At 44.4% G+C, this 27,494-nt stretch overlaps 2 protein-coding genes across 10 annotated transcripts in view; one reads left to right on the top strand and one right to left on the bottom strand.

Moving 5' to 3' along the window:
* Positions 1-27,494, bottom strand: part of PIMREG (PICALM interacting mitotic regulator) — an 80,122-nt gene that overhangs the window by 6,936 nt on the left and 45,692 nt on the right. For 2 of the 9 annotated variants that reach the window (XM_048823836.2, XM_048823842.2), the window contains exons 1-2: positions 6,799-7,123; positions 1,419-1,755 (exon numbers count right to left, since the gene is read on the bottom strand). In XM_048823836.2, the coding sequence (XP_048679793.2) occupies positions 1,419-1,706 (288 nt within the window). In that variant the 5' untranslated portion in view covers positions 1,707-1,755; positions 6,799-7,123. Of the gene's footprint in view, positions 1-1,418; positions 1,756-6,798; positions 7,125-7,997; positions 8,017-8,217; positions 8,237-9,210; positions 9,231-27,494 lie in introns of those variants that run through there. The other 7 variants (XM_048823840.2, XM_075120854.1, XM_075120853.1 and 4 more) reach the window with 7 other exon arrangements.
* Positions 12,765-15,995, top strand: LOC125624077 (F-box only protein 39-like). Its single transcript, XM_048824407.1, has 3 exons — positions 12,765-13,778; positions 14,920-15,096; positions 15,867-15,995. Exons 1-3 carry the CDS (start codon positions 12,765-12,767, stop codon positions 15,993-15,995), a joined length of 1,320 nt encoding a protein of 439 aa, XP_048680364.1.

The following is a 27,494-nucleotide window of genomic DNA, read 5'->3' as shown; positions in this document are numbered from 1 at the left end:
CTTTACACAAGCAAAAACTCCTTGCTGCCAGTGCTTGGCATTTCATCTGCAAAATAAGCTTAGAGTTAGCAGGAAACACTTATTCCAGGTTCTTCCCCCTATGTGCATGCCACTATAGAAACAATTCATAGTTAGCAAGAATACCAAGGTCTTGCCATCTGCTTAACATATGGGGGCTAGTGTTTTGCTATTTCTAAAGCTATTCCCAGGATTTCCACGGCTTCTCTTTGCCTCAGTGAATTTAAAAGGGTACAAAGACTGTATGTTGCAAGAGAGCTGCTGGAGAAGTCTTCTTGATCTAGGTCAAATGGAGGTGAAGAATTGAGACTTTACAGATCAAAGGATTAAATTCCAGCAGGATCTTCAGGGATGCTATTTGATATTTTCCCCTTCCCACTCCAAACTAGAGCCCTGAAACCTGACCTGAACCCAAAGGGACATGTGTCCGAGTCAGGTCAGAAAACAGCCTAGCTCTCTCAGGGTCAAGTCTGCCCATAGGTAGTTGTGTGCCCTGTTCCCACTGACCACCGCTGTCTCTCAGCACCATGTAATGTGGACCCAGGTGCTGACGAGTTGCAGGGTCCTTCACTCTGAGCACAGAGTGTAATGAGGCTGTGGCAGCCGGCAGGAGAGGGGCATGCAGCCACTGCCACGCTGACCCAACAGGCAGGAGGCGGACGGAGCGTGAAGCCCCCCGCCAGGCTGAGCTCCAAGGACAAAACGCTGGTGCACGTTCATGGTTGGGTCAGAAAACGACAAGACACTTGGACTTGGGTCAGCAATTGGCTAATCGGTTTTAGATCAGGCTTTAAAAATTAGACCTCTTCTCCATGTGCAGTCTAAATAAGGCTGTACATTTTTAACAGCCCTGAGCTTTAGGAGTTTCCATAAGGTAGGTCTTTGTGAAACCAGTCAGTCCAAATTCAGACTATATATAAGTGGGTGATATTCTACGGCATCTCCTCCCTCTGCCTCCAAATACAGTATAACTAAAGTCCCACATTTCCCTCACCCCTGAGCTCCAAGGTTTCCATAAAGCATGTTCTTTTGAGAGCCCAGCAAATCCATTAGTTTAAAAATAGTAAATGGAGGAGTCCTGGTAAAGTGTTTCTCTATGGATGTCCCACGTCATGCAGAGTCTGGGAGAGGGAAAGCGGTTTTACAGTTGCTGGAGATTTTGCTCAAAACAACATGACCAAGACTTTTTTTTTTATGACACTTTCCCTTTTTGCTATGGCAACCAGCAAGCTCGATATTATAAAGCATTTACTAGTTATAAAATACAGCTACTATGTCCGGCAATAAAGCACTATGGCTGAAGAGTGCTGTATAAAAAGAGCTAGGTATTATTAGTCCTGAAACAGGACACCAGGCTATGAACTGAATTGCCATCCATAGTACATTACAAGGGTAATTACCTGGGACACTGTTCCAAAGGCATTTTTTGCTGTTCTTGTGATAGCCCGGAGGGTTTGTCGCTTCTCTTTCGCTTCCAGACTTTCCCAAGTTGGATTCTCACTGAGGTTTATCTCTACTTGCTTTAAGGGCATTCGCTTTCTCAGAGACATGCGGAGGGTATTGAGAGAGCTTGAAGAAGGCTTCTTTCTAAATTTGTCAGGCACTGGGCTCTCATTCTCAAAGTCAGCCAGTAGCTGGTGGCTCCTCCAGCCAACTGTAGCCCCGACACTTTGGAACACGGATGCCATCACTCTTTACTTCTTGGAGTAGTCTTGCTTCTAAGGGGATCAGACAAAGCTGTGAAAAATAATGCACCAAATGAGAACACAGCCCCAGCACAAGTTAATCCAGATGATAAAGGATAAACATATTGCACCGCACAGTCAACAGGTTGTTGAAAAGGACCCACCCTCATTTCCCAAATCCCCTCCAAAACATGAGACCAGCAAAAAGTACCAGGCTGAGCATCCTTGATTGGTTTAACAGGAAACTGTGTCCATTTCTGTAACTCCCCATGGTTTTGTTGGGGGGGGGGGGGGGGGGGGGAGGAAGAAAGAGAGATGTAAACAGGAACTTTTCCCCAGGTGTTCTGTACAAGACTGAAATTGGAGGAGGAAACTGGTTAAAGCTCCGACAGCCAATAGAAGTAATTCATTACTAGTCAAACAGTATTTTGGGCTTCTATTTCTATTCGGTGAAGTTTCCAGTCTTTCACACCACTCTGATTTTACATTGTCCCCCACAGGCCCATTATCCCTCTACTTTGCATTGCCACCTACTGACATCAGCCCCAGTGAATCATAAGACCGAAGCTTACTATAAAAGACTAAAGATATGAATACCCTATAATGGCAAGAGTTTGTTATGTCCGTCATATTGAGATTATGTCCTACATGTGGAATTTGGGCTGATTAGATCACTCCCTTTTGAGGTACCAGCTCATGCTTAAGTCACAACTGCAGTAGTGTGCACACACAATGGAGCGGGAATGGTGTTACCAGCAAAAGAGATCTGCTACAGGTTATAGTTAACCATGCATTCCTGATTTCTGTACAGTAGCTTGCTCAAAATTATTTGGGAAATAATCTTTAAAATTACTTTTACGCTTGCTAATAAGCAAGCCACCCATGGTGACTTAATGAACTGTGTCAATTCATAAACACAGTTTAGAAAAGCCAGGCGATTGCATCCAAATGTGATCGGAGATAAAACTGAACTCGCTTTCTCAACACCTCACTGCGTATTAATAAATGCACTGTAGTGCGTAAGCATGATGTCTTAATGCAGGAGTTCTCCATTTTTTAAAAACATGCTGCACATCTTAGAGTTTCTTGCAGATACTTTCCCACCCATACAATGTCTTCTGGACCCCATCCCCTCCAGCTAACATGCCCTCATCAACTGCAGCACTTGGTTACGTGAAACAGGAATAGCAGAAAAGCATTTAATATTTTTAGCTTCTTTCAATGCAGTTTTGCACATTGGAATGAGGACGTACCAGCACCATGTGATCAATCAGCTCTCCAGAAAGCTGTTTGATAACCCGGGCCTTACTTAGAGACCTCACTTCAGCAAGCCATTAAATCTTTGCTGAGAAGCGGTGATAGACCAATTTATTGTGTGCACTCACACAGTGGAGTGCGAAGATGAGTGAAGTGCAAATCAAAGGGCCTCTCCTGTTATATTCTGATTCTCAAGAGGGATAGAAGAGTCATTGTCCCAATGGGTATTGCATGTTATTGTCTTTGCACAGTAGCTGGAGAGTGCAGCAAGTTCAGTTATAACCTGCTACTAATAAAGTGTAATCAGCTTCTAAAAGGTGCAGTGTCTGGGTGTTAAAAAAAACAACAACAGACAGTTTCAAATCACTTGATAAAATTTAACTTCGATTTTCCGACAGTAGCTTTATATACACCTCTGTTAAGTTCATGACCTACTCTCTTCCAGGATACACACTTCTGTACCCAGTGCTGTTGTCAAGGATCCTTCCCCACTCTGAACTCTAGGGTACAGATGTGAGGACCTGCATGAAAACCTCCTAAGCTTACTTTTACCAGCTAAGGTTAAAACTTCCCCAAGGTACAAAATTATTTTACCCTTGGATTTCCACTGCCACCACCAAACTTTATCTGGGTTTACCGGGAAACGTAGTTTGGACACGTCTTTCCCCCCAAAATTCTCCCAACCCTTGCACCCCACTTCCTGGGGAAGGTTTGGTAAAAATCCTCACCGATTTGCATAGGTGACCACAGACCCAAACCCTTGGATCTTAGAACAATGAAAAAACATTCAGTTTTCTTACAAGAAGACTTTTAATAGAAGTAAAGGAATCACCTCTGTAAAATCAGGATGGTAGATACCTTACAGGGTAATTAGATTCAAAACATAGAGAATCCCTCTAGGCAAAATCTTAAGTTACAAAAAAGACACACAGACAGGAATAGTCATTCTATTCAGCACAGCTCTTTTCTCAACCATTTAAAGAAATCATAATCTAACATATACCTAGCTAGATTACTTACTAAAAGTTCTAAGACTCCATTCCTGTTCTGTCCCCGGCAAAAGCAGCATACAGACAGACACAGACCCTTTGTTTTTCTCCCTCCTCCCAGCTTTTGAAAGTATCTTGTCTCCTCATTGGTCATTTTGGTCAGGTGCCAGCGAGGTTACCTTTAGCTTCTTAACCCTTTACAAGTGAGAGGATTTTTCCTCTGGCCAGGAAGGATTTTAAAGGGGTTTACCCTTCCCTTTATATTTATGACAGCTGTCTAATACAGCTGTGGCCCTGTGTATCAATCCTTCTGTTATTGTTCACTGAGTGTCTTGCAACAAACACCAGAAGAGTAGTGAATATAAGTGGTGCAAATGCACATCTCTGACTGGGGTTCTCTTACCCTATATGATCACCACTGGATGTGGGCAACGAATAACCCCACAGCTTCTTCCTCTGCACTCACGCAAGTTCAGTCTCTCCATAATTTCAGTTATTTACTGTTTATGTTACAGTAGTGTCAAAAAAGGAAAAAAAAAAAAATCTTAGAGGCCCACTGTCACAGTTTTAGGCCAAAAGGGACCCGCAGATTATCTACTCTGATCTCCCATGTATCACAGGCCACCAGCACCCGCCCATTAAACCCAACAACTGAAATTAGACCAAAATATGACAACCTACAGGAGACTAGATTTATGCCACAGGGACCTAGGGAAATGATTAAATGAGATATTCCCAGATAATCTTGGCAACTGACCCACACCCACATGATGCAGAGGAAGGCAAAAAAATAAAACATCCTGATGTCACTGCCACTCTGACCTGGGGAGAATTCCTTGCTGGCCCCACATCTGGTGATCAGTTAGACCCTGAGCGTGCAAGCAAGAACCAGGCAGCCAAGCGCCTGAGAGAGAGAATGCTCAGTGTCACCTCAGAGCCTTGTCCAATGTCCTATCTCCAGCTGTGGACATCTCTGAGGCGTCAGAGGAAGGAGATCAAAACCCACTCCTCCATAATGCATTATGTGGGGCAATGAGGCGGGGGAAGGAGAGAATCCGTTCCTGACTCCTGCAAATGGCTGGCTGAATCCCTGGTCCCAAAAACCCATCCTTGAGGAACTCCATGACTAACCTCTCTCCAATCCAATTCACCTTTCTCCAAAACCTATAGCTTTCTCCCTTTTACCCAGTTCCTTATCCACCTCACAATTTTTGTACTAATCCCGAATAGTACCTAATTTAACTAATTAGTTCTCATGTGGTACTGTGTCAAATGCTTTACTGAAGTCCAAGTGTATTATATCTATTGCACTTTCCTTACAAAAAAAAGTCAGCTATTTTCTCAAAGAAGGAAATCAGGTTAGTCTGGCATGCTCTGCCTCTGGTTAACCCATGTTACATTACACCATTTACAGCAGAGCCTCAGACTTACAAACACCAGAGTTACAAACTGACAGGTCAACCATACACCTCACTTGAAACTGGAAGTATGCAATCAGGCAGCAGCAGAGACCAAACAAAAACAAAAAGCAGGAAATGTAGTACAGTACTGCATTAGACAAACTACTAAAAAATTAAGGGAAAGTTTAAAAAAAGATTTGACAAGGTAAGGAAACTGTTTCTGTGCTTGTTTCTTTTAAATTGAGATAGTTAAAAGCAGCATTTTTCTTCCACACAGTAAAGTTTCAAAGCTGCATTAAGTCAATGTTCAGTTGTAAACCTTTGAAAGAACAACAATAACGTTTTGTTCAGAGTTACAAACATTTCGGAGTTAAGAACAACCTCCATGCCTGAGGCATTTTTAAACTCTGAGGTTCTACAGGACCTTCATAAACTCTCTCTCAATTTGTTCTAGACCCTGAACAGACACACAAAATCTGGAAGAGCTCGCAATAGAGGATCAAAAGCAGACAGGGCAAGTAATCTGTAATCAACTCACAGATTACACCACAGCTTCGTTGCTTTTATAGAGTACTTTGATATCTACAGATAAAAGGTAGGTCTGTATCATTATTCCACATTTTATAGATAGGGAAACTGAGGCACAGAGCGGGACATCACCCACAGTCATCCAGATGCAGGAACAGAACCCAGCATAGGTGCTAGAACTAGGGGTGCTCCCGCACCCCCTGGCTTGAAGTGGTTTCTATCATACACAGAGTTTACAGTTTAGGTCAATGGTTCTCAGCACCCACCCCCCCACATTGTTCTGGAACCCAGCTCTCCTGAGCCCCAGGCCAGGTCTCTACCCACTCCACATGAGCAGTGGTCAGCAAATGCATTGTTCTACCTGTTAGCAGGGACGGGCCAGGGGGAAAGCAAGGGATGGGGATGCTGACAAGGGAGGGATAGCTCAGTGGTTTGAGCATTGGCCTGCTAAACCCAGGGTTGTGAGTTCAATCCTCCAGGGGGCCATTTAGGGATCAGGGCCAAAAATTGGGGATTGGCCCTGCTTTTGAGCACGGGGTTGGACTAGATGACCTCCTGTGGTCCCTTCCCAACCCTGAGATCCTATGATTCTAAGGGCAGGAGGAAGGGGCAGAGAGGGAGCAAACAGCCCACCAGCAAATCTGCGGCAGGCAGGGCACGATGCAGAGGCTGATGACATGGCTGGGGCCCAGGGGGCATGTGTGGGGCCCATGCCCCCCACCTCTCCCTGGGCGTGAAGCGTTGCCGCGGAAGACCACGGGTGAGGCGCCTGCTCGTGCCCAGCCCGGCCCTGCCTTTGTTCCTGGAAGGCCCCGGGCTTGCAACACTGTAGCCGCTTCAGCTTCCTCCCCCTCGCCCCCCAAGCAGCCCCACCCCGAGCCGCTGCCCACCCAAGGCTGCCCCCCGCTGCAGCAGACTCACCCACCGCTCCCAGCCCGGCCCCGCTCGCACCAGCAGCTGCCCAGCGCCTCTTCAATCGCCTTTGGGTTTAAATTGCGCGCGGTCTCCTTCCTCCTCCAGGATTGGCTCGCTCCCGTGCAATGGGGGAAAAAGCCACCCCCACCGCTGGCCTGCCCCCCGAAGAGGAGGGAGCCCGTACGCCCCATGCGATCGGCTGCGGCGGGGGCAGCGCGCCGCGGGGGAGGGCGGCTGGGATGCGGCCCTGCAGCCCTGTCTGCAAGCGCTACCCGGCCTGGAGCCCGTCCGGGTGGGTTTGGGTTTGCAAGCACTGCGATTAGAAGAGCCCAAGAGGGGACTGTTTTGTGCAATGATCATGCCACGCCTTGTAAGCCTCCTCCCCACTCACTGCTTAATACAAGGGCCAAGCCTTGCAAGTAAAAAGACACAGGAAAACGTGTGTGTGAGTGAGTGTAAGAAATCCCACCCCTGTGCCCAGGTTTCCCCTCCAGGCTGTTGGTGTGGCCCCCTCGTGCTGGACCTTAGTAAGAGACAAGAGGAACATTGGTTCCTTGAAGAAAAGGAGTACTTGTGGCACCTTAGAGACTAACCAATTTATTTGGCAGATTGTATTCGGTCCTGCTTTGAGCAGGGGGTTGGACTAGATGACCTCCTGAGGTCCCTTCCAACCCTGATATTCTATGATTCTATAGCAGGGTGGCCTATTGCCTGCTTTCACTGAGTGGGGAATGGCATCTGTCTTTTTCAAATGGCACTAGCCACAACTGATCCCTTGTGCACCCGCTCTGTAGCTCAAAACACTGGTTAACGGATGGATTCCCCCACTGTACAGACACAAGTTCCCATTATCTGCAGGGTCCAGTTATGAATAATTAAAGACAACCATGAACTGTTACAGTCTGCTTTCTGCGCCTCACCTATTTAGATCAGAACTAGCGGGGGGGGTGGGTGGAGGACATATTTTGAACAAAAGCTGGCATAAATACTCAGTTCCTAAATGCAGGGATCATGAAATTCTCCCCCCGCCCCCCTTTATAAGGGCAGGATTATTAACACCAGTGTCCTAGCCAAACTCCAGTTTATCTTGTTCTACTTCATACCTAAACTCCCACTGCTCTTTCAATTAGGGAAGATGTTCTTTTCTTACCCATGAAACGGAGCCAACCCACAGAATCAATGTAAAACAAAAAGCTGTCTCTTACCGAGAGAAGACCAGGCATTAACCAGCTTTCACAGAAAGGCTACATCCTTACTCAAGCTACAAACACTGCAACACTCATATGACCAGAATACTACCAGCTTGCACCAGACCTCCTAATTAGGCCACCAGCTCCCCACTCATTAGCCACCCTTCTACACCTGCAGAAGACTTGAACAGTGAATTAACTCTTTGCCTGCTGGCCCCTCTGCACCCTCTCATACCTTTTGTGCAGCATTGCTGTGCACCGTTAAATACTTGCTCTGTTTCACCCCTGAGGAAGCTATGTTTTAGAGATGCGATCCCCGTATGCAGCTTGCAAAGCACACTGGTATCCATCAGGCTGAAAGCTGTTTGTATAACGTGTAAAACCACAGCCATCTTCATCTGCCTCTTCCCCAAACCTCCTCTATGCAGCGATTTGTTCTGTTTCAGACAAGAGTTGCATCTGACCTGTGCTTGAGATACGAGGGAGGTGGGGTGGCATTTTGTGTCATTTACCTGCATTCTGGGCGGTTTGGGCGCAAGGCAGGGGGACAGGAGCAACAGTTACAGAAATGATGCAGTGGGAGCAGTGAGACACAAACCAAATTTACACATCTGCAACTCAGTTGCAGTGAGGATGCTATAACTTTTTAGCAATTTAAACCCACAGATGTGGTTTGGTGGTTGACAGTGACCTAACCCAGTGGTAGGTTTGTGCACACTTTGAATAATAAACTGTCCACAATTTAACCACAAGCAGCACCTCTGGCCCAACTCAAGTATTTGGCTCCAAGACTGACACACAAGCTGGGACCCTGAGGGAGTTAAGCATATAGATGCCACTGCAATTCAGTGGGGGCTGGGTGCCTAACCACCTTAGGTTGCCATTTGAAAACCCCAGCCACAGTTGTTATTGCTAACACTCAGGGCCAAATCCTGTATCTCTTCCTCAGAGAGCATTCCCCTTGGCTTCATAACAGCGTTGTAGAGTAAGAACAGCTGGATTTGGTGTTCAAAATGAGTTTTAATCCATGTGGCTATTGAACATTATAATGAACAGAAGGGGAAAAACATCCCATTTTAACATCATATTCCACAACTGGCAAGGCTTTGAATCAAAATCAGATACAGTACAGTATGTGCTGTATATCAAGGCTTAATGCACAGAAAACACAGGTGCAGAGAATCAGGCTGTTTACGCTGCTGCAGAGGAAAATAATTCAAGTACTCACTGTTAAGCCATTTCCCCACAAGGTATTTTTTTGAACTTTATCCTCCTTTTGAAAAATGAAGGTGGGTTGTGGTGCGAAGCTGTCTATTAATCCCCCCCCCCACCACCACCACCACACACACGCTGTGAACTCCATTTTGCATTGCTTCTCTCTTCACCAAACTCAATGCTGACATCTAGTGATGCTATACAACACCGCACCACCACCACAGAAGAATCTATAGCTTAAGAAGTGAGTGCGATGAGTTCTGAACCACAGAAGTCAGAAATGGAAAAGCCCTGTCTCCTTGCCCATGCAAGGATTGGGCTGCACAGAAATTTTCTAGTGTTTTGTGTGCTCTGATTTTAAAAGTCTGAAGTGATGGCGCTTCAGCCACTTCCAATCAGGAGACTGATCGGATAGTCCAATACATCTCTGTTCATAAAGGTGCATAAATATTTCCTTTAATATCATCCCGATTCCCATCACTCCCAGCAAAACCTGCACATGCATTATTTCAAACTCCTCTCTGTCCTTTTGTGCGCCTTAGCTTCAGATTTCTACAGACTGATTTCCACCCTTTTCTCTACAGGAAAGAGAAAGGGGACCTGGATCTGCCTTGCTTCAATCAGCTTTTGAGTGCTACATCTCTCTATCTACAGAATCCTCGAGATACAGATGTGCATTCAAGTCTCCCTATCTGAAGGCAGAATTTGGTCCTTTATCTGACTGCCCTCTACGCAAGTGATCGTTCTGAGTGTAATAAGGACAGCTGTTAAAAAACAAACAACAAACAACAAATGATGGGTTCAGGCTACAATCAGATCTGTATTGGGAATTCCCCAACAATAATGGGTGTTCTCCTCTCATCTGCTCTGGGGTTTTGGCTCAGTTCTATTGATATTAAAAACAAAATGCCAACCTGCATTTCAAAGCCTGTTTGTGAAATGAAAGTCTCAAGTGTCTAGCCTTTATGGCTGCAGATAAAAGTCTTTAAAATGTAGCTTGGAGACCTGAAAATGGCTCCCATTCATGTAGTTTTGTTAACTGTGACAATAAAAAGCAGGAAAGAAGAGAGATGGTCATAGTAGGAAGATCTGCACAACCTGCTTGAGAGTAGCATCTTATTTTGGTGTCACAAGTGTGTGGGGCTTGGGTTTTAGGTGGAGTTTGGAGAAATAATCACTTCCCCCCCCCCCCCCCATCTGTTGCTCTCCTGGAAGCATGTTAATCATCTTAGCTAATCACTTTCTAAGACTTGTAGGTTGTGAGGCTGCTTTGGGTAGAAGCACATTTATTCTCCAGATCTGCTTCTCTGCAAACTTACTAACAGAGCACGGGATTCTCCATACACCTTTGTCTTGAGTGGAGAGAAGTTAGATCCTGGTCTATTAAAGTTCTGATGAAAGCAAGGCCTTATCTCATCACCAGTGGGAACCAGTCTGTATTGCATGCACGATGTCATGACCCCCTGCTGCACAATCACCCAGCTGCTGGTTTTGGGTCCCACCACACTAGGATTGCCCTGGAGTCTCCAGGAATTAAAGATAATGTCCTGTGACGAAATCTCCAGGAATTCATCCCCCCCCCCAAAAAAACAAAACTGGCAACCCTACACCACACTAGACCTATGTGCTCATCAGCTTCCCTTGCTCTGGGTGGGTTCAAGCACCATCTTTTACTTTGGCTTCTCTGGCTCACATTCGACCACAGAAGGGAAGTCACAGTGCAGCTGCCACAGGCCCCCAGGATCAAAGCTGATCCCTTCCCCGCAAAGACAGGTCTGTTGCGTAAACACATCCTTTCCCAGAGCTCCAGCCTCGTGGGCAGTCTGGGTTAGAGTTTACCTCTTCAGGGATAACGAACAGGCTTTGTCAAAGTTTGTAACACAGTTATTCCTGACTTAAGCTAGGACAAGAAATGTACAGATTTAGACAAAACAATAAAGACCTATGCCTCGCTCCCTTCCTGCCTCAGTTTCCTCACCAGTCTTGATTTGGCCAGAGTCCTCTGGGACATCCAAGTACCCCGCATCCTTCAGAAGGCTTTCCCCCTGATTCACAGGATATTTTTCCCTGCAGCCAGCTTCCTTCTTATTTAGATGGCCCCTCGGTAAAAAAGGATCCTTCTGCCACAGAAATATGCCCAACTCTTTCCCCAAGCCTCCTTGAGTCCCTCTCAGTTTTTAATTGCCCTGCTTCTCAGGAAATTCCATTCCTTCAAACTCCAGCATCCCCTACAGAGAAGTTAGAGGAAATTTTATCTAGAATATAGTTACTTTATTCTTCCCAGGCAAGAGCTATTCAGGGGCTGATAGTCTTGACCAACCTATTCATAGACAGACAAGCAGATACCACTCTTCGGTCTCCTTAGCACAAGGAGCATGCGGCAGAACACAGAAAGAGACAGTCTAAGATATAAGAATACAGAAAGCTCATAAAATCCAACTAGAGTAAGTTGTACATAGATTCCCCAAATCATTACACAGGAGGCTTGCAGTTCCTAGGTCAGAAGTTGTAGCAAGCACTACTTTCTGCCTTTATTGTTTGCCACTTAGCTTCCAGATACATCACCTGTTGGGGGTGAGGGAGGGAGAAGTATGTACTGCAGCCAGCCCTGAGATTGCCTTTTCACACTGAACCCCCAAAGAATAAATCTTTCCCTCCCCTTGACTTTGCAGTGTGTAACACTGCTCAGCAGGCTGCACTGCTCCCGCTTGCAATGAAGTCAAGTCAGTGCCCATGACATCACAAAGGCTACCTCTTGCTCCCTGACAATGGCTGAGCTCGCTATGGTGGGGGAGCAGGCCAGGTGATCATTGAACCCTGCAGGGAGCAAGGCTGCTGGGGTCTGAATGCCTCCTAAGCAGAACGGGTAACTAACCTCTTCTTGCATCCCAAGCATTTCTTGTCTCTTATTTTCACCACTCTCCATCAGATCTTATGCCTCCCAGAGCTAATCCCAGAGCTAGACCAGTTTCAAAAATGTTTTAAAAATCTTCCGCAGGTTTTTAAAGGGCCACCTGAAATAGGCTGTGATGTTAACCCAGAAAAGCTAAGATCAGCAGATGTAGACAGTTCATTTAGATAGTCAGTGCTGTTAATCTTTGCAGTGCAAAGGAAAGCAACTCTTTGTACAGCTCCAAGCACATAGCATGCTTCAAGAAAGAACTGATCCCCCACAAGAGATGTCTTCAGTTTTATTGGTATTTTCTAGGAACTTCTAGGGTTTGCAGAGACAAAAAATGTAGCAGATTGATACTGAAACCTCTATATCATTTTACCGTGTGATGTTTAAGCTTTATCGAGGCCAAAGAACTGAAGTTGTACACTGTGCTGTTGGTGTGATTGTACTCTTCTCATTGCTTTGCTCTTTTTATTTAGGTTAGATCTCAGGTTAGACCCAAGAGCTCATGTGGTCACCAGCATTTGGATGTAAAGAGGCAGGAGTTTTGCTATTCACTTGGAAGTGTTTGATCTGTCAAGTAACAATAAAAACAAACTAGCCACAGCCTTCCTGATCTAGAGACCATCTAAGCTTTGGTTTGCACCCAACAGGAACTGACTGTCTCCTTGATGGAGAATGACAGTGAATCTGAGCAGAGTTGCTGGGCTTATTTGCCCAACGTCTGCCTGAGCCATGTCTTCTGGTGGCTAGATGACAGGGACAGATCTCGGGCTGCTTTAGTCTGTAAGAGATGGAATCAAGCCATGTACTCAGGCTTTCTCTGGAGAACCAGAACAATCACCTTCAGTGGACGGCCATCTAGGTCAAACATATCCGAGTTTGAATCCACTCTATGGTACGTCAAGAGATTTGGCAAGTACTTGGAACACCTAGAGATCAAGTTCCTGAATCCTTACAATGCTGTCTTGACCCGAAAATTTCAAGTGACTATGAGGGGGCTTCTCTCGCGCTTGGGCAAATGTAATAGCCGTCTGGTATCCCTGACTATTCAGCACCTGGAGTTGGACCGATTGGTCTGGAGAAACATAATTAGGAACCAGTTTATCAAGAACTTAATTATTTTCCTGAAAAGAATGGGCATACATCTTGTTCATCTCAGCTTGAAAGGAGCAAGAGTGACGCTGGAAGAAGGCTGTGAGCTTTTGAGCTCTTTGAGCTACTTGAAAAACAAAAGTTTTGCCTCTGAAATCAACATAGAAGACTTCTTCAGCCACTATCTTTCTATCTACAGCAGCCCCTTGTTCCATCAGACTATGTCCACGTTCTGCAACCTGGTCATCCTGACTCTCAATTACAACTGCATCTCCGATGAATTGCTGGAAATCCTGTGCAAGCACAACGCCCATTCTCTCTGGACAATAAACATCAAGTGCCACATCCATGACCCTCACGGGCAGGTGGTTTGGGGGATGTCCTGGGCCAACCTAGCCAAGAGAGCACCCAAACTGAAAGTGAACTTCTTCTTTGAAAGAGTCATGAAGCATGACAGTCTAGCCAGGATACTCTTAGCAGAGATCCCACTCAGGAGCATCAGTCTACGGAGCTGCTATTTCAGTGACCCAGACTGGTCGATGAGGCCGACCCTCACCAATCTCTTACCAGCCTACAAACACATTCTGCAGGTATGGTGGGAACAGCAACGTTTTACTGTTTTGTCACTAATCTAACCAGGTGGCCGTGTGGGCATTGTACCAAACTGTCAGTGTAAAAGTGAAACCCTGACCCATGAGGTCATTAGGGCTCCACAAGGCAGTTTTTCCACAAGAGATGTGAACACCAACTTCCCAACCAAGGTTCAGTTTAGCTAATTATATTCTTCCCATCTAAATTCCTCCATCTGCTTCAGTTGGACACATAATATCTACTTCTTCTTAATTATTAAGTGTACTGAGCTAGCACCTAGAGATCCCAATTGGGCCCACTGAACTATGTATTGTACACACACACAAAGAAAACATGGTCCCAGCCATGAACAGATTACTTCCTCTCCATAAACTGCTGCGCCCTCTTAAAAAGTCGCAACCTTGTACCACAGAGGTGGCTGTGGTTTAGTGGAGGGAGGAAGACATAGTGTTCCTTTCAAACAATTTGGATATGAGATTGTAAAGAGCTTTGAGATCTTCCTAGGCATAAGTATATGCACCAGTGTAAGTTATTACTTTATAATCTTGCATCTTCTATACTAGGTTTAATATGTAAAACAATCTATAGGAAGATAAAAAATGATGTCTAGTATGTCCCTTGACAGACATTCTTTGTGGCTAACGATTGAAAATGGTCATTTGCATCTGCGAGTAGTGATTGCTGTTAACTTTCTCTGGTGCATCAACCACTGTCACAATGTTCCTTTAATTTACATTCAGCCCTCCGAATTATAATTATTCCCCCACACACAAATGTTTTGGGGGATCAAAATAAACTCTCCAGAATTGATCTCTAGAAATCCATGTAAGAACCTCATATAATGACACATTACAGGGACTCTGAGCATTATTTAATGCATTTTCCTTCTCTATGGGAAGTTCTTTGTGGAAGGGGCTATCTACATACAGTGACTAGCACAACAGGGCTCAATTCTGATTGGGGCCTTTGGGTGCTATTATGCTAGAACTATAAGTTACATAAGCTCCAAGATACAAAAAATGACCTGCCTCTAAGTCAACCCTATCATCAGCGCAAGGAAAGGCTTGCTGATTGAATCCCATGGCAACTGTAACACCCCCCCGCCCATTGATATAGATATTTACTATTTGTCTTTTCTAGAAATTAACGCTTGAATTCAACAACAGCCACGAATCACTGGATGAGGAGCTGCTGCAGCTTGTGTTATCATGCAAGAAACTGTTCTTCCTAAAAATCTGGGCCTTCCTCCGTGTCGCATTTGTGGAGAGGCTGTTACAAAATCAAGCAGAAGGGAAATGCACCTTGAGGACCATGAAGGTAAAATCATGTGTTTCAAAAGTTGCATTTCACCCAAAGAAACCCAAGTAGAAGCACAGATTTATAAACAGGGTAATGCAACCCCCTCCTCTGAATGTTGGTTTAAGATTACTGTTAACACACAGGAGGACAGGATTGCGAGAAAGTGCAAGAACCATACATGTATTTCCAAGATCCACTTGAGAGAGGACCATTCAGGCATGGATCTCCCTGGAGCGGACCAGGTCCACGAAGCAGATTCCAAAATAACACAGCCCTGATCTTACCTCTTTCACAATGGCTAGGGAGCCCCATGCAAAGCACAGTCCTGTGACAAACTGCAGCCAGAGGAAGCAGTGTTCACACTGGTCTAAATGAGCTATGCTACCTGGGAGCCAGCAGGGTCCTAGGAGGAGCAGAACTGGCTTGTGCCTCTATAGATCCCCCAAGATATGTGCAGGTCCCAGAAATCTATGGCTCCTGGAGAAGCCCTCTTCAGCCTACTGAGTCTTTCCTTCCCCATTATCACCTACCATTGAAATACCCCAAGGTGGGATTGGTGAGTCTCTTCATTTTCACTCAGCATTTCATGAGGCACAACTTTCACTGGCAGGCCTGGGAGTCTTGCCTGAGCAAAAACTGAGCAAGGGCTTCAAGATTTGACTCAGTGATGACCTATCTTATTAGATATTAGGCTTATCTAGAAACCTCAGTAGCTCTGTGGGCTTTGGAGCTTAATTTTGGCCAGTTAATGCGCTTCTTACAGATATGATTTTGCTTCATCCGCACAGGTGAGGATTTACACAAATCGGTACGAAACCATTGAAGAAGATCGAATGTTGCGAGATATTTTCAGGAGATACCGAGACCTGATTGACTCAGAGCTTAATTATTTTGTCATCGCCTACCCGATGATGTGAGAGGCATGTGATCTGTGAGGTGAAAGAATAAAAAATAATAATAATAATAATAATAAAAAAAACCCAGTCACATCTGGAAATGCCTGAATTCATCCTTTGGAGGAAGTCTAAAGGGGATCTGAATGTCATTAGCAGTGTTCCTGAAAGGTAAAGTCAACTAAAACTCACACACGAGGCAGTGTGGCCCAGCAGATAGGAAACTGGAGTGGGATTCAGGAGACCTGATCCTAGGGTCTAATTCCTGGGCAAGGCACCACCTCTCTCTGTGACTCTTTGTCCCCTCCCACCCTTTGTCTTGTTTATGTAGGCTGCCAGCTCTTGGGGGTAGGAGTTGTGTCTCCAAGGATGTGTTTGAGCCAGGCACAACGGGGTCCTGATCTCAGATAGAGCCTCAGGGCACAACAATAATAATCATTAGGTCACCAAGTGTCAGCATTGAAGCCCCGGGGGCAAGCAGAGACTGAACACACCAGGCAGTATTACAGTCACTGAATTGGAAGTGCTTTAGAGAAGAAGCTGGGATTGTATGGGATCTGACAATTGTCATAGACTGAATGGTGCAGGCTAACAGGCTGGCCATAGTTGTAGAAAAGAAAACAAACAAGATTATGGTAATTGATATTACCAGACCAGCAGACAGAAACAAACAAGAAAGCGGAAGAGAAAACAATGAAGTAGAAAGAACTCTGCCACAAAGTGGAAGAATTCTGGAAAGCTAGAACAAAGGTGATCCCAGTGGTGACAGGAGCACTTGGAGTGATTCCCAAGGATATGAAAGAGCCGCTCAAGACGTCGTTAGGAATTCAAGACATTGTGATCAGTGACCTCCAGAAGACAGCGCTCCTAGACACTCTGAGAATTTTAAGGAAAGTCGAAGCAGAGCGAGTGCATTTGAGCACTTAAAATGCAGGAATTCCATGGATGGTTTAATAAAACTCCTGACTACCCAGACCTATGGAGTCAGTTTGTGGTCAGGCTATATTGGTAACTCCTGGGGAAAATTTTAGACAGTAGCTTTTTCCCTGTTTTTATGTTTAAAGGTCTGGTATCTTTTGAAGGCTATTTGTTTATAAACACAAACCAAGCACCAAAATAACCTTCCCCAGAATGTAATACTGAGGAATAATGGTAATACAAGGGGGAGCAATATTAGAGCCCCAGGTGATTTTAAAATTCTGTGGTTTGCACCTGGCCCTGTGTGTCTCGTCTTTGCTATTTTGTTTGGTCTCTGCATTTAGGCCCCCCATCAATGGCCGCGAAGGAAGCAGAGAGCTTTATTCTGCCAGGACAGGCAGTTATCTTATTACAGTCACTTAATGTCTGGCTCAAGCATGTTCTCTAGCCAGTTCTCAAGTGCCACACATCTACAACACAAAGATCACAGCCACGACTGGCCCTGACTGGCACCACTGCCATCTGTCTGTAAGGACAGAAACTTAGGACCCAACGCACCCCGTGACTGACCTATTTCACCTCTGAAGCTGGTCGCTCCCTCCAGGTCACTACTGAGTCCCACTGAACCAGTGATGGGAGGCTTTCCCTGCCTCTAGTCCTGTCAAATTTGTTTAACAGATAAACAGAAGAATTTAGACACCAGGATGGTCAAAGCAACACCATCCACAACCACTGCATCCTACCCAAAGATGTACAAAAAAAGAGAGAGGAAAGTCTGGTTGAAGCACTGAGATAGGCTGGATCTTCATGCATTTAGGTATCCCAGAGAACACCCAGTAAACTGGCAAGGGGAAGCTAAACCTGGTTTAAAAGTGTATTTAGTATTTGTATAATAATCCATGTCTAGAAGACCCAGTTATGCTAGATGCTGGCTTGTGACCCATTATGCTAGGTGCTGTATAAATGCAGAGCAAAAAGATTGATTCAGCCCCAGACAGTTGACAATCAAAGTATAAGAAAAACAACATTTAATACCGCAACATCTCATCTCCCATCCAATAGATTTGTTACCTGTGGGCATAATCATCCTTAGTACAGCTCCAATACAGGAGAGGAGGTCTCCCATCACTGGGATAGATCTATAATTTATTTTTGCCGGAGAAAGATTAACAGTTCAGCTGATAAGCAGACATCTTGACCAGATATTTAATATTTCTGTTTTCACTGGCCATTTCTAGTGGTTATGGTATTCCTTAGGCTGCAGATTTGGTCCTACCAGTCTTCATATGACTTGAATTCACTGTACAGTATAATCACTGGGCCCAATGGCTCCTTATGAATAAATCTGGTGTGAAATACTGAAGTGCGAAGTAAAAAAGAAAGACTATGTTAAAGGGAGTTGTGAAACTATTCAAAAAGTGGAATTAATATTGAGCTCAAGAACACATTAGTTCTCACCAAAACCAGGGGGGGTAATACCCAGATTTTCCCAATGGATGACCTTCATTACCAAATGTAAAAGTGACTAATTGTATAGTAACTTCTTTACTAGCCCATATAAATCTGTCACAATGAAAAATAGTGATGTGGATGGCACTAGATAACGGGAGAGTTTAGCCTGCTTGAATAAAAAAAAATCATGTCTTTATTGTTAAATGGAAAGCTTACAAATAAGACCTGTAGCAGACATTGTTGAGGCCTTTAAGTCAGTTTTAATTAATACACACTAGGCCCATTTGAGGCTGAAAATCTGTAGCTGCCTGGTTAATTGCAGTGAAGTTAGTTCAGTTTTGCACAAGTGTGTGTCAGAGCACAATGGAGCCCTGAATATCACATGCTGTCTCTGAGATCAGGACAGAGAATCAGTTTGTTTATTCTACTGCAGAGGGAAAAAATAATGGATTCAAAAGGTTCAATCTTGTGGCTAGAAATAAAATAGTTCTCCTATAAAATAACTATTTTAACCTTATTCTGCTTTGGAGAAATCAGCCTGACAAAGGCAGGTTTCTTCTGCTGAGTTAAATTTGGCAGGGTTTATTTCAATACATTTATGTTTGTCAGGTTTCAGAGTAACAGCCGTGTTAGTCTGTATTCGCAAAAAGAAAAGGAGGACTAGTGGCACCTTAGAGACTAACCAATTTATTTGAGCATAAGCTTTCGTGAGCTACAGCTCACTTCATCGGATGCATACTGTGGAAACTGCAGAATAGCTCACGAAAGCTTATGCTCAAATAAATTGGTTAGTTTCTAAGGTGCCACAAGTACTCCTTTTCTATTTATGTTTGTGGTGTTGTTGTAGCCATGTTGGCTACAGGATATAGAGAGAAGGTGGGTGAGGCAATATCTCTTAAGGGACCAACCTCTGTTGGTGGAAAAGACATGCTTGTCTCTTTCACAAGTAGAAATTGGTCCCCTAAAAGATATTCCCTCAAACCCACCTTGTCTTTTCAGTACATTTGTATGGTGCTGCCATCATGTGGCTGTAGGTGGCATTGCAATGCCATCATTGAGAGGAATCTGGATTAACTGGGTACATAGAATATATGAACGAAGTTAGAGAGATGGAGAAGAGCTGTTACATCTTCCAGTCTATCTCCCTCCTAGTACAGGGCTAGGTCCTACAGAATGTTTTCTTGTGTTTTTTCCAGGCAGTATGGTTAGGGTGACCAGATGTTCCTATTTTATAGGGACAGTCCCAATATTCGGGGCTTTTTCCTATATAGGCGCCTATTACTCCCCACCCCCTGTTCCAATTTTTCACACTTGCTGTCTGGTCACCCTAAGTATGGCAGCCATGCACTATATATACACACTATGGTATTTATGGGATAACTTCTTGCTCTCAAGGTTTTACCATCAAAGTAAATAAGCTCAGGCCTTCACCTTAACTAAGACAACATTCATGTAGACCAACCACTAACAAAATGCTAGAATACGGAAAGTAGGCACAGCTAAAACAGCCTTATCCATGACAGGTTGCAATGAGACAGATTTGCGGCTTTCTCTGTGCAGACTGAGCCAACTACAGAAAGAGTGACGCAAACTGAAACCAGGGTGACTTGTGAGTCCTCCTTCTGGGGAACAGAGGCTACAGGGGACAGCCAGCCTGGGGAAACCGGGGCTCAAGGGGTGCTTGCATGCCCCCCACCTGCTCTCACTCAACGTTTTGACCAGCTCTACCCCATAGCTTGAGAGAGCCTTGCACAGTTGATATTTGAGTATAACCACCTAATTATGGGTGTGGTTAGCCCCACAAGCATCTAATGAACTACCTTCCCAGCCGCAGCACTGACTTCTCAAGAAAGGAATAAAAGGTAGAACAAAAAAAACCAAAACAAACAAACAAAAAAAACCCCCTTCCTACTAAAATATTCTGTCAGCTCCCACGAGAATGCTTGGCATCATCCACATACACAGAGAGTCCCTGCCCTCCGAGAGCTCATCAGAACTGTTCCAGCAGACATCAGACATTTGCTAAATAACCTTCTTCTCTGTGTTTCTCCTGATTGCCATGAAAATTAATTAACGCAGAAGTATCTTGTTCATTCAAGTGAAGAGGCACAAATGACTGATGCCCGAGCACTTTAGCTTTGCTTAGCGCAGACATCCCCCTCTCCTTCTCCTCGTGCAGCTACATTCACCAGGGCACAATGAGGCTGCATTCTCAACAGCACAGGGGAAGTCTGTGACAGCAGCAGACATGTTTGTATTAATGGTGCAGTGACTGCAGCTAATGGCATTTACTCAATTGTTCAGACAATGTTAACTGTGCACTAGATTAACCTTGGTAGTTACATTCTGAACCAATGTGGTCTTTGAACGCACCTGCTCATGGCAAAGTAACTGTAATGTCACTGTGAATCTTTTATGTGGAAGCAGGCAGGTGTATAATAACTTCCACCAAATTCTGCCATACGAGATTAAACCAACGGTCCATTCTCAGCCAGTATCCTGCCTTGTTAATGCCAGTTGCTTCAGAAGACCCGTCTTCCTAGCCCTAAATGGATACTGGGGGTGGAGGGAAAACTGAGAATTTTCTGATTGCATTTTCCATTTTCGAGAAAAAATTTGACTAGCGCTAAATCTGATCTGAAAACCGTAATATTTTTTGCTAGAATTTTCCCAACAAATAATGTTCCATTTCCATCAGAATTTAATGAAAAAGTATTCTTGGCTTGACATATTCCGCCTTATAAATTCAGTCTGAGGTAATGTCCTCAGCAAAGCTCCCAACAACCCAGGAAAATAATTATATAAATCAAAGGATAGAATTAAATATTATTTTGTTAATCTAATGAAAAGCACTAAAACTAGAGCATAGTGTCAGTGTGTCCACCTGATTCCAGTTACTTTGGAAGACAGCAACTCGGAATAATGCAGAATGAGTGAGAAAAGCGTTAAAGCTACCAGCGAGATTTGGATGAAGTTACATGTAACAAAAATGATTCCCCTTAACAACTGTAGCAGTTGCTAGCACTACTGTCATAAATGTAATACATGGGGCCTGATTCTACGTGGAACTCCCCTTGTGAGGAAAGGAAAATCTTTTAAGAACTCCACATTCACTTGCTTTCAATATTTTCTAAAAATATCATTTCAGCTGAAATTTTAAATGCTTGGTCTCAGCCAAATACTGGTTTTGTCTGTGCACACGCAAGTTTGAGCATAATCCACGGCACCATTTTCGAGTTATATGAGCAGGGGAATAAAGCTGTGTCTTTAAATGAAAAAAAGCACATTCAGCTTTTTTTGTACTCAAACAGTTCATGTATACAACTTCCAGCTTAGCCTATGGCTCGTTCACAAGGAGGAATATTATAGGGTCCATCCATAAGTTTGAAAAAAAAAAAAGTTAAGTGCTTTCAGGTTTTGTTGAAAGTAACATGCACATTAATACAACCAAATTACTGTAGAAGCACGAAGCATACTGCAGTACTGGCCTCAGTCCTACACATTTGTGGACAGCCATGCAGAAACAGACTCCATATGTAAACACACCAAAATGAAGGCCACCCTTATATTTACCTCACAGCTGTATATATTCTTCATCTTGCTCATCTGATCTGGATCTTTCAAAAAAATCTGTGGTATTTAAAAACCTAAGAATCTTCTTTATTATTGACACACAATTTTTGCCGCAGAATTTGATCAAGATCAAAGCCAAATACAGTTCTCCTCCTCCAGTAGTAGAATCTATCTGCTGCCTCTTTATCTTTCACCATGAATTTACTTAACATCTTTTCTGAGGAAATGGAAAATGCTTTGCTGTCTCTTTACATCATACATTAAGAACACCCTGAGCAAGTGTCAGTGTTGCTAACCGCAGAAACTTCTAAGCGGATCCAAAGCTGTTCATTGCCACAGGCATCACAATGACTAAGAACCAGTGAGAATTGTGCCAATTCTAATGACAGGTACTGTTGAAAGGTGAGCAATCCCTGCTTTTGTACAAATTAAAGTTTGTACATGGCAATGGAGGCAGACGGTTTCAAATCCCTGGTCACATCCCTGTGTTTAAGTGGAAGGAAAGGCAAGAAAATATGTACATCCATTGTTTGACCCCTTCAAAATTATAATGTGTGATTTGGAAGTTGATGAAAAGTCTATTCCAGGCAAAGGGTGCGAAACAGGCTAACAGCTATCCGTGCAACCATTGCACTGTGTCACCATAATGGATGTCAACTAATATCATGGCATCTCTGCACCAGATAGTTCAGTTTTCAAACTAGCCCTGCTGTAAATATAGACAAGAATGTGTCCTCAAAACTCGATAAAGAGCCTCATCTCTGGGCCACTAGTTCACAAAGCTGGAAACATTTCTCAACCTTTTAACAGCACCATGTGGAACACAGACACTGCAAAACAGATGGTGGACCACAGAAATCCCTGCCCCCAACTGCCACTGGAAACATCCCCATTCTCCAATACTGGGAAGTCTTCTGAGAGTCACAGGTGGTGGGCATACAAGCCCCATTGCACTGTTGTTGGTGCTAATGGTAGAGAGGGAGGCATGAGGAAACTGCTAGCCAGGCTTACCCCACCCTGGGATTTCCTATGGTGAGTGGGACAGGCCGGATCAGGACCTGTTGATCTTACAGGTGAACATGCATTAGCCAGCTAGTGGGGGAGAACAAATGTGTATAAATAATGGACACCCTCCTTGGGAAAGCATTCTGAGATCTAGTGATTAAAGAAAGCAATATAATATTTACTACAACTTTTGAAAAGGCTAGCATGACTATATTTACAAATTCTGTAGGAACTGGGGATTATCTTTCAGCTCAGTTCCTGTGGCTATTTTGATGCAAAATTATCACCAGTTGTGTTTGGTGATTTTAACTGATAATTTTTGAACAGATATTCCTGAATGATAAGAACTGGTTCCACTGGCAAGCATACACATTAGCATACACGAATTTTTATGGCAATAATTCTGGGCAATTTTGCTCACATTTGCCAGATTTAAATTGTTTCCTGACTCATTTGCAACCACAAATCATTAATTTTTGTTAAAAAAAAATGAGCCTTCAATAAACAGTCTTTTATCCATCACTTGTCCTCATGGAAATAAGGCTATCGCTGGAGAAATCAGGCCATCTATTGCTGGCAATTTTCAAATGTGATTATGGAACATGATCTGCTGACAATAAAGAAAATCGGTCCCATATAAAGGAAGCCGTAAGTATATTGAGAGGCAGCATGTTCCAGTGGATATAGCATTGAGAGTCAGGACACCTCAGTTCTAGTTCTGGCTTTGACATTGATTTACCACGTGACCTTCGCAAGTCATTTCACCTGGTTTTGCTTCCAACTTTTGTTCCTCTTGATTATTTAGATAAGATCTTTCGGGTGGGCACTCTCTTACTACGTGTAAGACGGGACCGTGGGACAGTCATTTCCGTCCTGCCTGAGCTCTCAGCTGGCGAAGCTCCCCTGAGAATTTTTACTCACCCAGCGGCACTCTGGGCCTTCAGCGACAGGTCCTTCAGTCACTCCGGGCCTTCAGTGGCACTTCGGCGGCAGGTCCTTCAGTGCCGCCGAAGACCCGGAGTGACTGAAGGAACCGGTTCTTCAAGGGCTGGTGCAAGGTTTCACGCCTTAGGCGAAACTTCCACCTTTAAATAAGTCTTGAAAGAAAAGCTCCTGGTAACAGTAACAAGAATTCTGAAACTTCTTTATCTGGGGAAAAAGAGGGGAAAGCAAGGTACAAAAAGTATTTTCTGCTGTGTCAGAGAAATAACGATCCCCTAACAATTGCAGTATATAAATGAAAGCACTGTACACCCTGAAAGAAAGGAAAATATTAAAGTTTGTATAGCGTAGCATAAGAAATAATTCAATAATTTGTATTTAGAGTGTACATTGTTAGTGTTCATGGTCCTTTACAGACAAGTAATCGGGAGCAAAAAGCTGGTGTTGTGGTGAAGGTACAGTACTAGGACTCAGGCATTCTGGATTCAACTCCTGACACTGCCAGAAACGTGGTGTGACACGTTAATTAATCTGTGTGTCTATTTTGTATAGTGACGTTACTGTACACAGCACTGAACAACTAATAAACACAATTCCCCTTTTGCCCCACAAAGCCCTGCCCTAAAGAATTTATATTGTAGCAGCGAGAAAGCCACTTTTATCATTGTTATTTGTATTACCCTCGCACTCAGGAGTCCAGGTCATAGACCAGGATCCCACTGCACTAGGGGCTGTACAAACACTGAACAAAAAGATGGTCCCTACACCAACAGGTTTACAATCTAATCAAGGATGTAATGTTCCCAAATCACAAGTTTTATCAATTCATTATTGTAACACTGACAAACCAGGAGCCAGCTCATGCCAAGGGGCATAAGAAATTCATGCTGGACACCAGTCTGGCTCACCTGTGTGTTAGCATTGTTAAAACACAGGCTAAGTTGATAAAAATGTGTTCAGTGTTTAGACTTGATGAAAAGCTTGTAGGATTCTATGTGTATTGATCTCACTCAGAACATCTGTAGCCCATATTATAAAGTTATATTGAACATTTGCAGTGTAAACCTCTGTAATTGTGCAACTCACCAAACAGGAAAGCAATATTAATTAGTTAGGGTTGCCATCTTTCTAATAGCAGAAAAACGAACACCTTTGCCCTGCTCCCTCCTCCATCCCTTCTCCGAGGCCCTGCCCCGCACACTCCATCCCCACTCCCTCTGTCGCTCGCGCTCCCCCACCCTCACTCACTTGCTCAGTTTCACCGGGCTGGGGCAGGGGCTTGGGGTGCAGGAGGGGGTGACAACTCTGGCTGGGGGTGTGACCGGGGATGAGGGGTTTGGGGTGCAGGAGGGGGCTTTGGGCTGGGGCCGAGGGGTTCGGAGTGTGGGAGGCGGCTCTGAGCTGGGGCGAGGGATTGGGGTGTGGGAAAGGGTGAGGGCTCTGGGTTGGGGCCAGGGATGAGGGGTTTGGGGTGCAGGGGGGGCTCCAGGCTGGGGCTGAGGAGTTTGGAGTGCGGGAGGGGGGCTCTGGGCTGGGGCAGGAGGTTGGGGGTGCAGACTCCGGGAGGGGGCTCCAGGCTGGGGCAGGGCATTGGGGTGTGGCAGGGGCTCCGGGGTGCAGACTCTGGGTGGCACTGACCTTAAGTGGCTCCTGGGAAGCGGTGACATGTCCCTGCAGTTCCTAGGTGGAGGGGAGGCCAGGGGGCTCTGTGTGCTACCCCCACCCACAGGGGCAGCCAACGCAGCTCCCATTGGCCATGGTTCCCAGCCAATGGGAACTGTGGAACTGGCACTCGGGGAGATGGCAGCGCATGGAGCCTCCGTGGCAACCCCTGAGCTGGAGGGATATGCCAGCCGCTTTCTGGAAGCCGCGCAGGGAGCCTGACAGTCCTGCTGCACCACCAACTCAACTTTTAATGGCCTGGTCAGCAGTGCTGATCGGAGCCACTAGGGTCCCTTTTCGACCAGGTGTTCCAGTCGAAAACCAGACATCTAGGAACCCTATGATTAGTGCAAAGTACTGGTTATGCCCACAAAGGCCCACTGAAACCAAATGAGCTATTGTGAAACATCAAAGGATAAAGATTTTGTTGATTGCTTGCCCTCCCCGCCACGCCCTGAAGAGGAGACAGTTACTAACACCTGCTCCATCAGTTTGAACACTGGGGGAAGGGAATAAAAATGTCTGACAGAAGGAACTGCATCACTATGCTGCTTGGAATTTGGAGAGGACAGTATTTCTAAGCATAAGCAAGGGATCCCCAAGCTGCTTACCTTGGGTTAGCCCTAAAGGATATACAGAGCTTACATATTACAGCAGTTTCTATTACCTTTTGAAACCAAAGACTAACTCATTTGTGTGTGTGTGTGTATCTTTACCTACTTTAACCTTGTAAATAACTCATTTCTTTCTCCTAGCTAATAAATGTTTAGTTATTTTAATATAGGATTAGCTAGATGCTTTATCTTTGGTGAAAGATGTAAGGTACATTTGTCCTGGGGTATGTAACTGGTCTTTTGTGATGAGGGGTAACCTGATTATTATTGCATTCAGTGTTCTTTTGGGTCAAGTCACAAGTATACATGATAATAAAGACCAAACTTCGGACCCTCAGAGTTAACACAGTGGTAACAACCACATCCTCTTTCCTGATAACCATACCCTGGGGAATCAGAGTCTCAGGGCCCATTTCTCCATATGAAGTTAAATATTGTGCCATTTACAACCAAAGAAATTATATTTTATTAAGTGAAGGCCAGCATCAAGCAAATCAGTCAGAACATTTGTTCTGCATAGGATACTGTACACAACAGCAGACCAGTGCATGTATACAATTGACAGTGAAGTGGATCCAGAGTGAGAACACGCTAATCCTACAGATACATTGATGGAGACTAAGGATATGTCTATACTGACTGCACAGCTTGTGCTGCTAAAGTTTTACTGCTGTAAGGCACGCAGTGTAGCTGCTCTTTGTCGTCAGCGGGAGAGAAACCACCCACAACAGGAGGCTTTTCATCGGTAAAACTTTTGTCGGTCAGGGGTGTGTTTTTTCACACCCCTGAACGACGAAAGTTTTACCGATGAAAGTGCAGTGTAGATATAGCCTAAGAGGATAGCAGAATATTAAGGTTGGCAGGCAAGTTCCCCTCCTTCCTCCTCTTGGGAGTTGCAACCTATATTGCAGAGAAGTTTTCTGATTAGAAATCCACATTGGCATGGGTGAGAAATATCTTTTAGTCACTAGATGGAGCTAAGAACCAATAAAATCACCACAGCTCTGCCCGAAAAGTCAAATGATTGGCTTAGATTCACCTAAGAAAGAAAAGCCAGGAGATTTAAAAAATGATGAAATTAAGTTGTCACTTGTCCTGCTTTGTAATAGGTGCTTATATTACTAGGTTATTGTCCCAGTCTTAAAAACAGGATTGGTGGTAATTTCCTAAAAGTGGAAAATCATTGCTTAACTAAAATGAATAGAAAGGACAAAGGATAGAACTCAGTCTCACAGATCTACACAGCAGATATAGAATCTGACATTCTACGGTCCCTGCAGGTCCATGCTGGAATTCTAGAATTAGCCTAAGACTTTAGCGTGTACCTTAATTCTTCAGTTTGATCTGGAGACACTAA

Source organism: Caretta caretta, chromosome 17, assembly GCF_965140235.1.
Source record: "Caretta caretta isolate rCarCar2 chromosome 17, rCarCar1.hap1, whole genome shotgun sequence".
Taxonomy (NCBI): Eukaryota; Metazoa; Chordata; order Testudines; family Cheloniidae; genus Caretta; species Caretta caretta.
The sequence above is the reverse complement of the archived record's forward strand: the minus strand, read 5'-3'. Positions and strand labels throughout refer to the sequence as shown.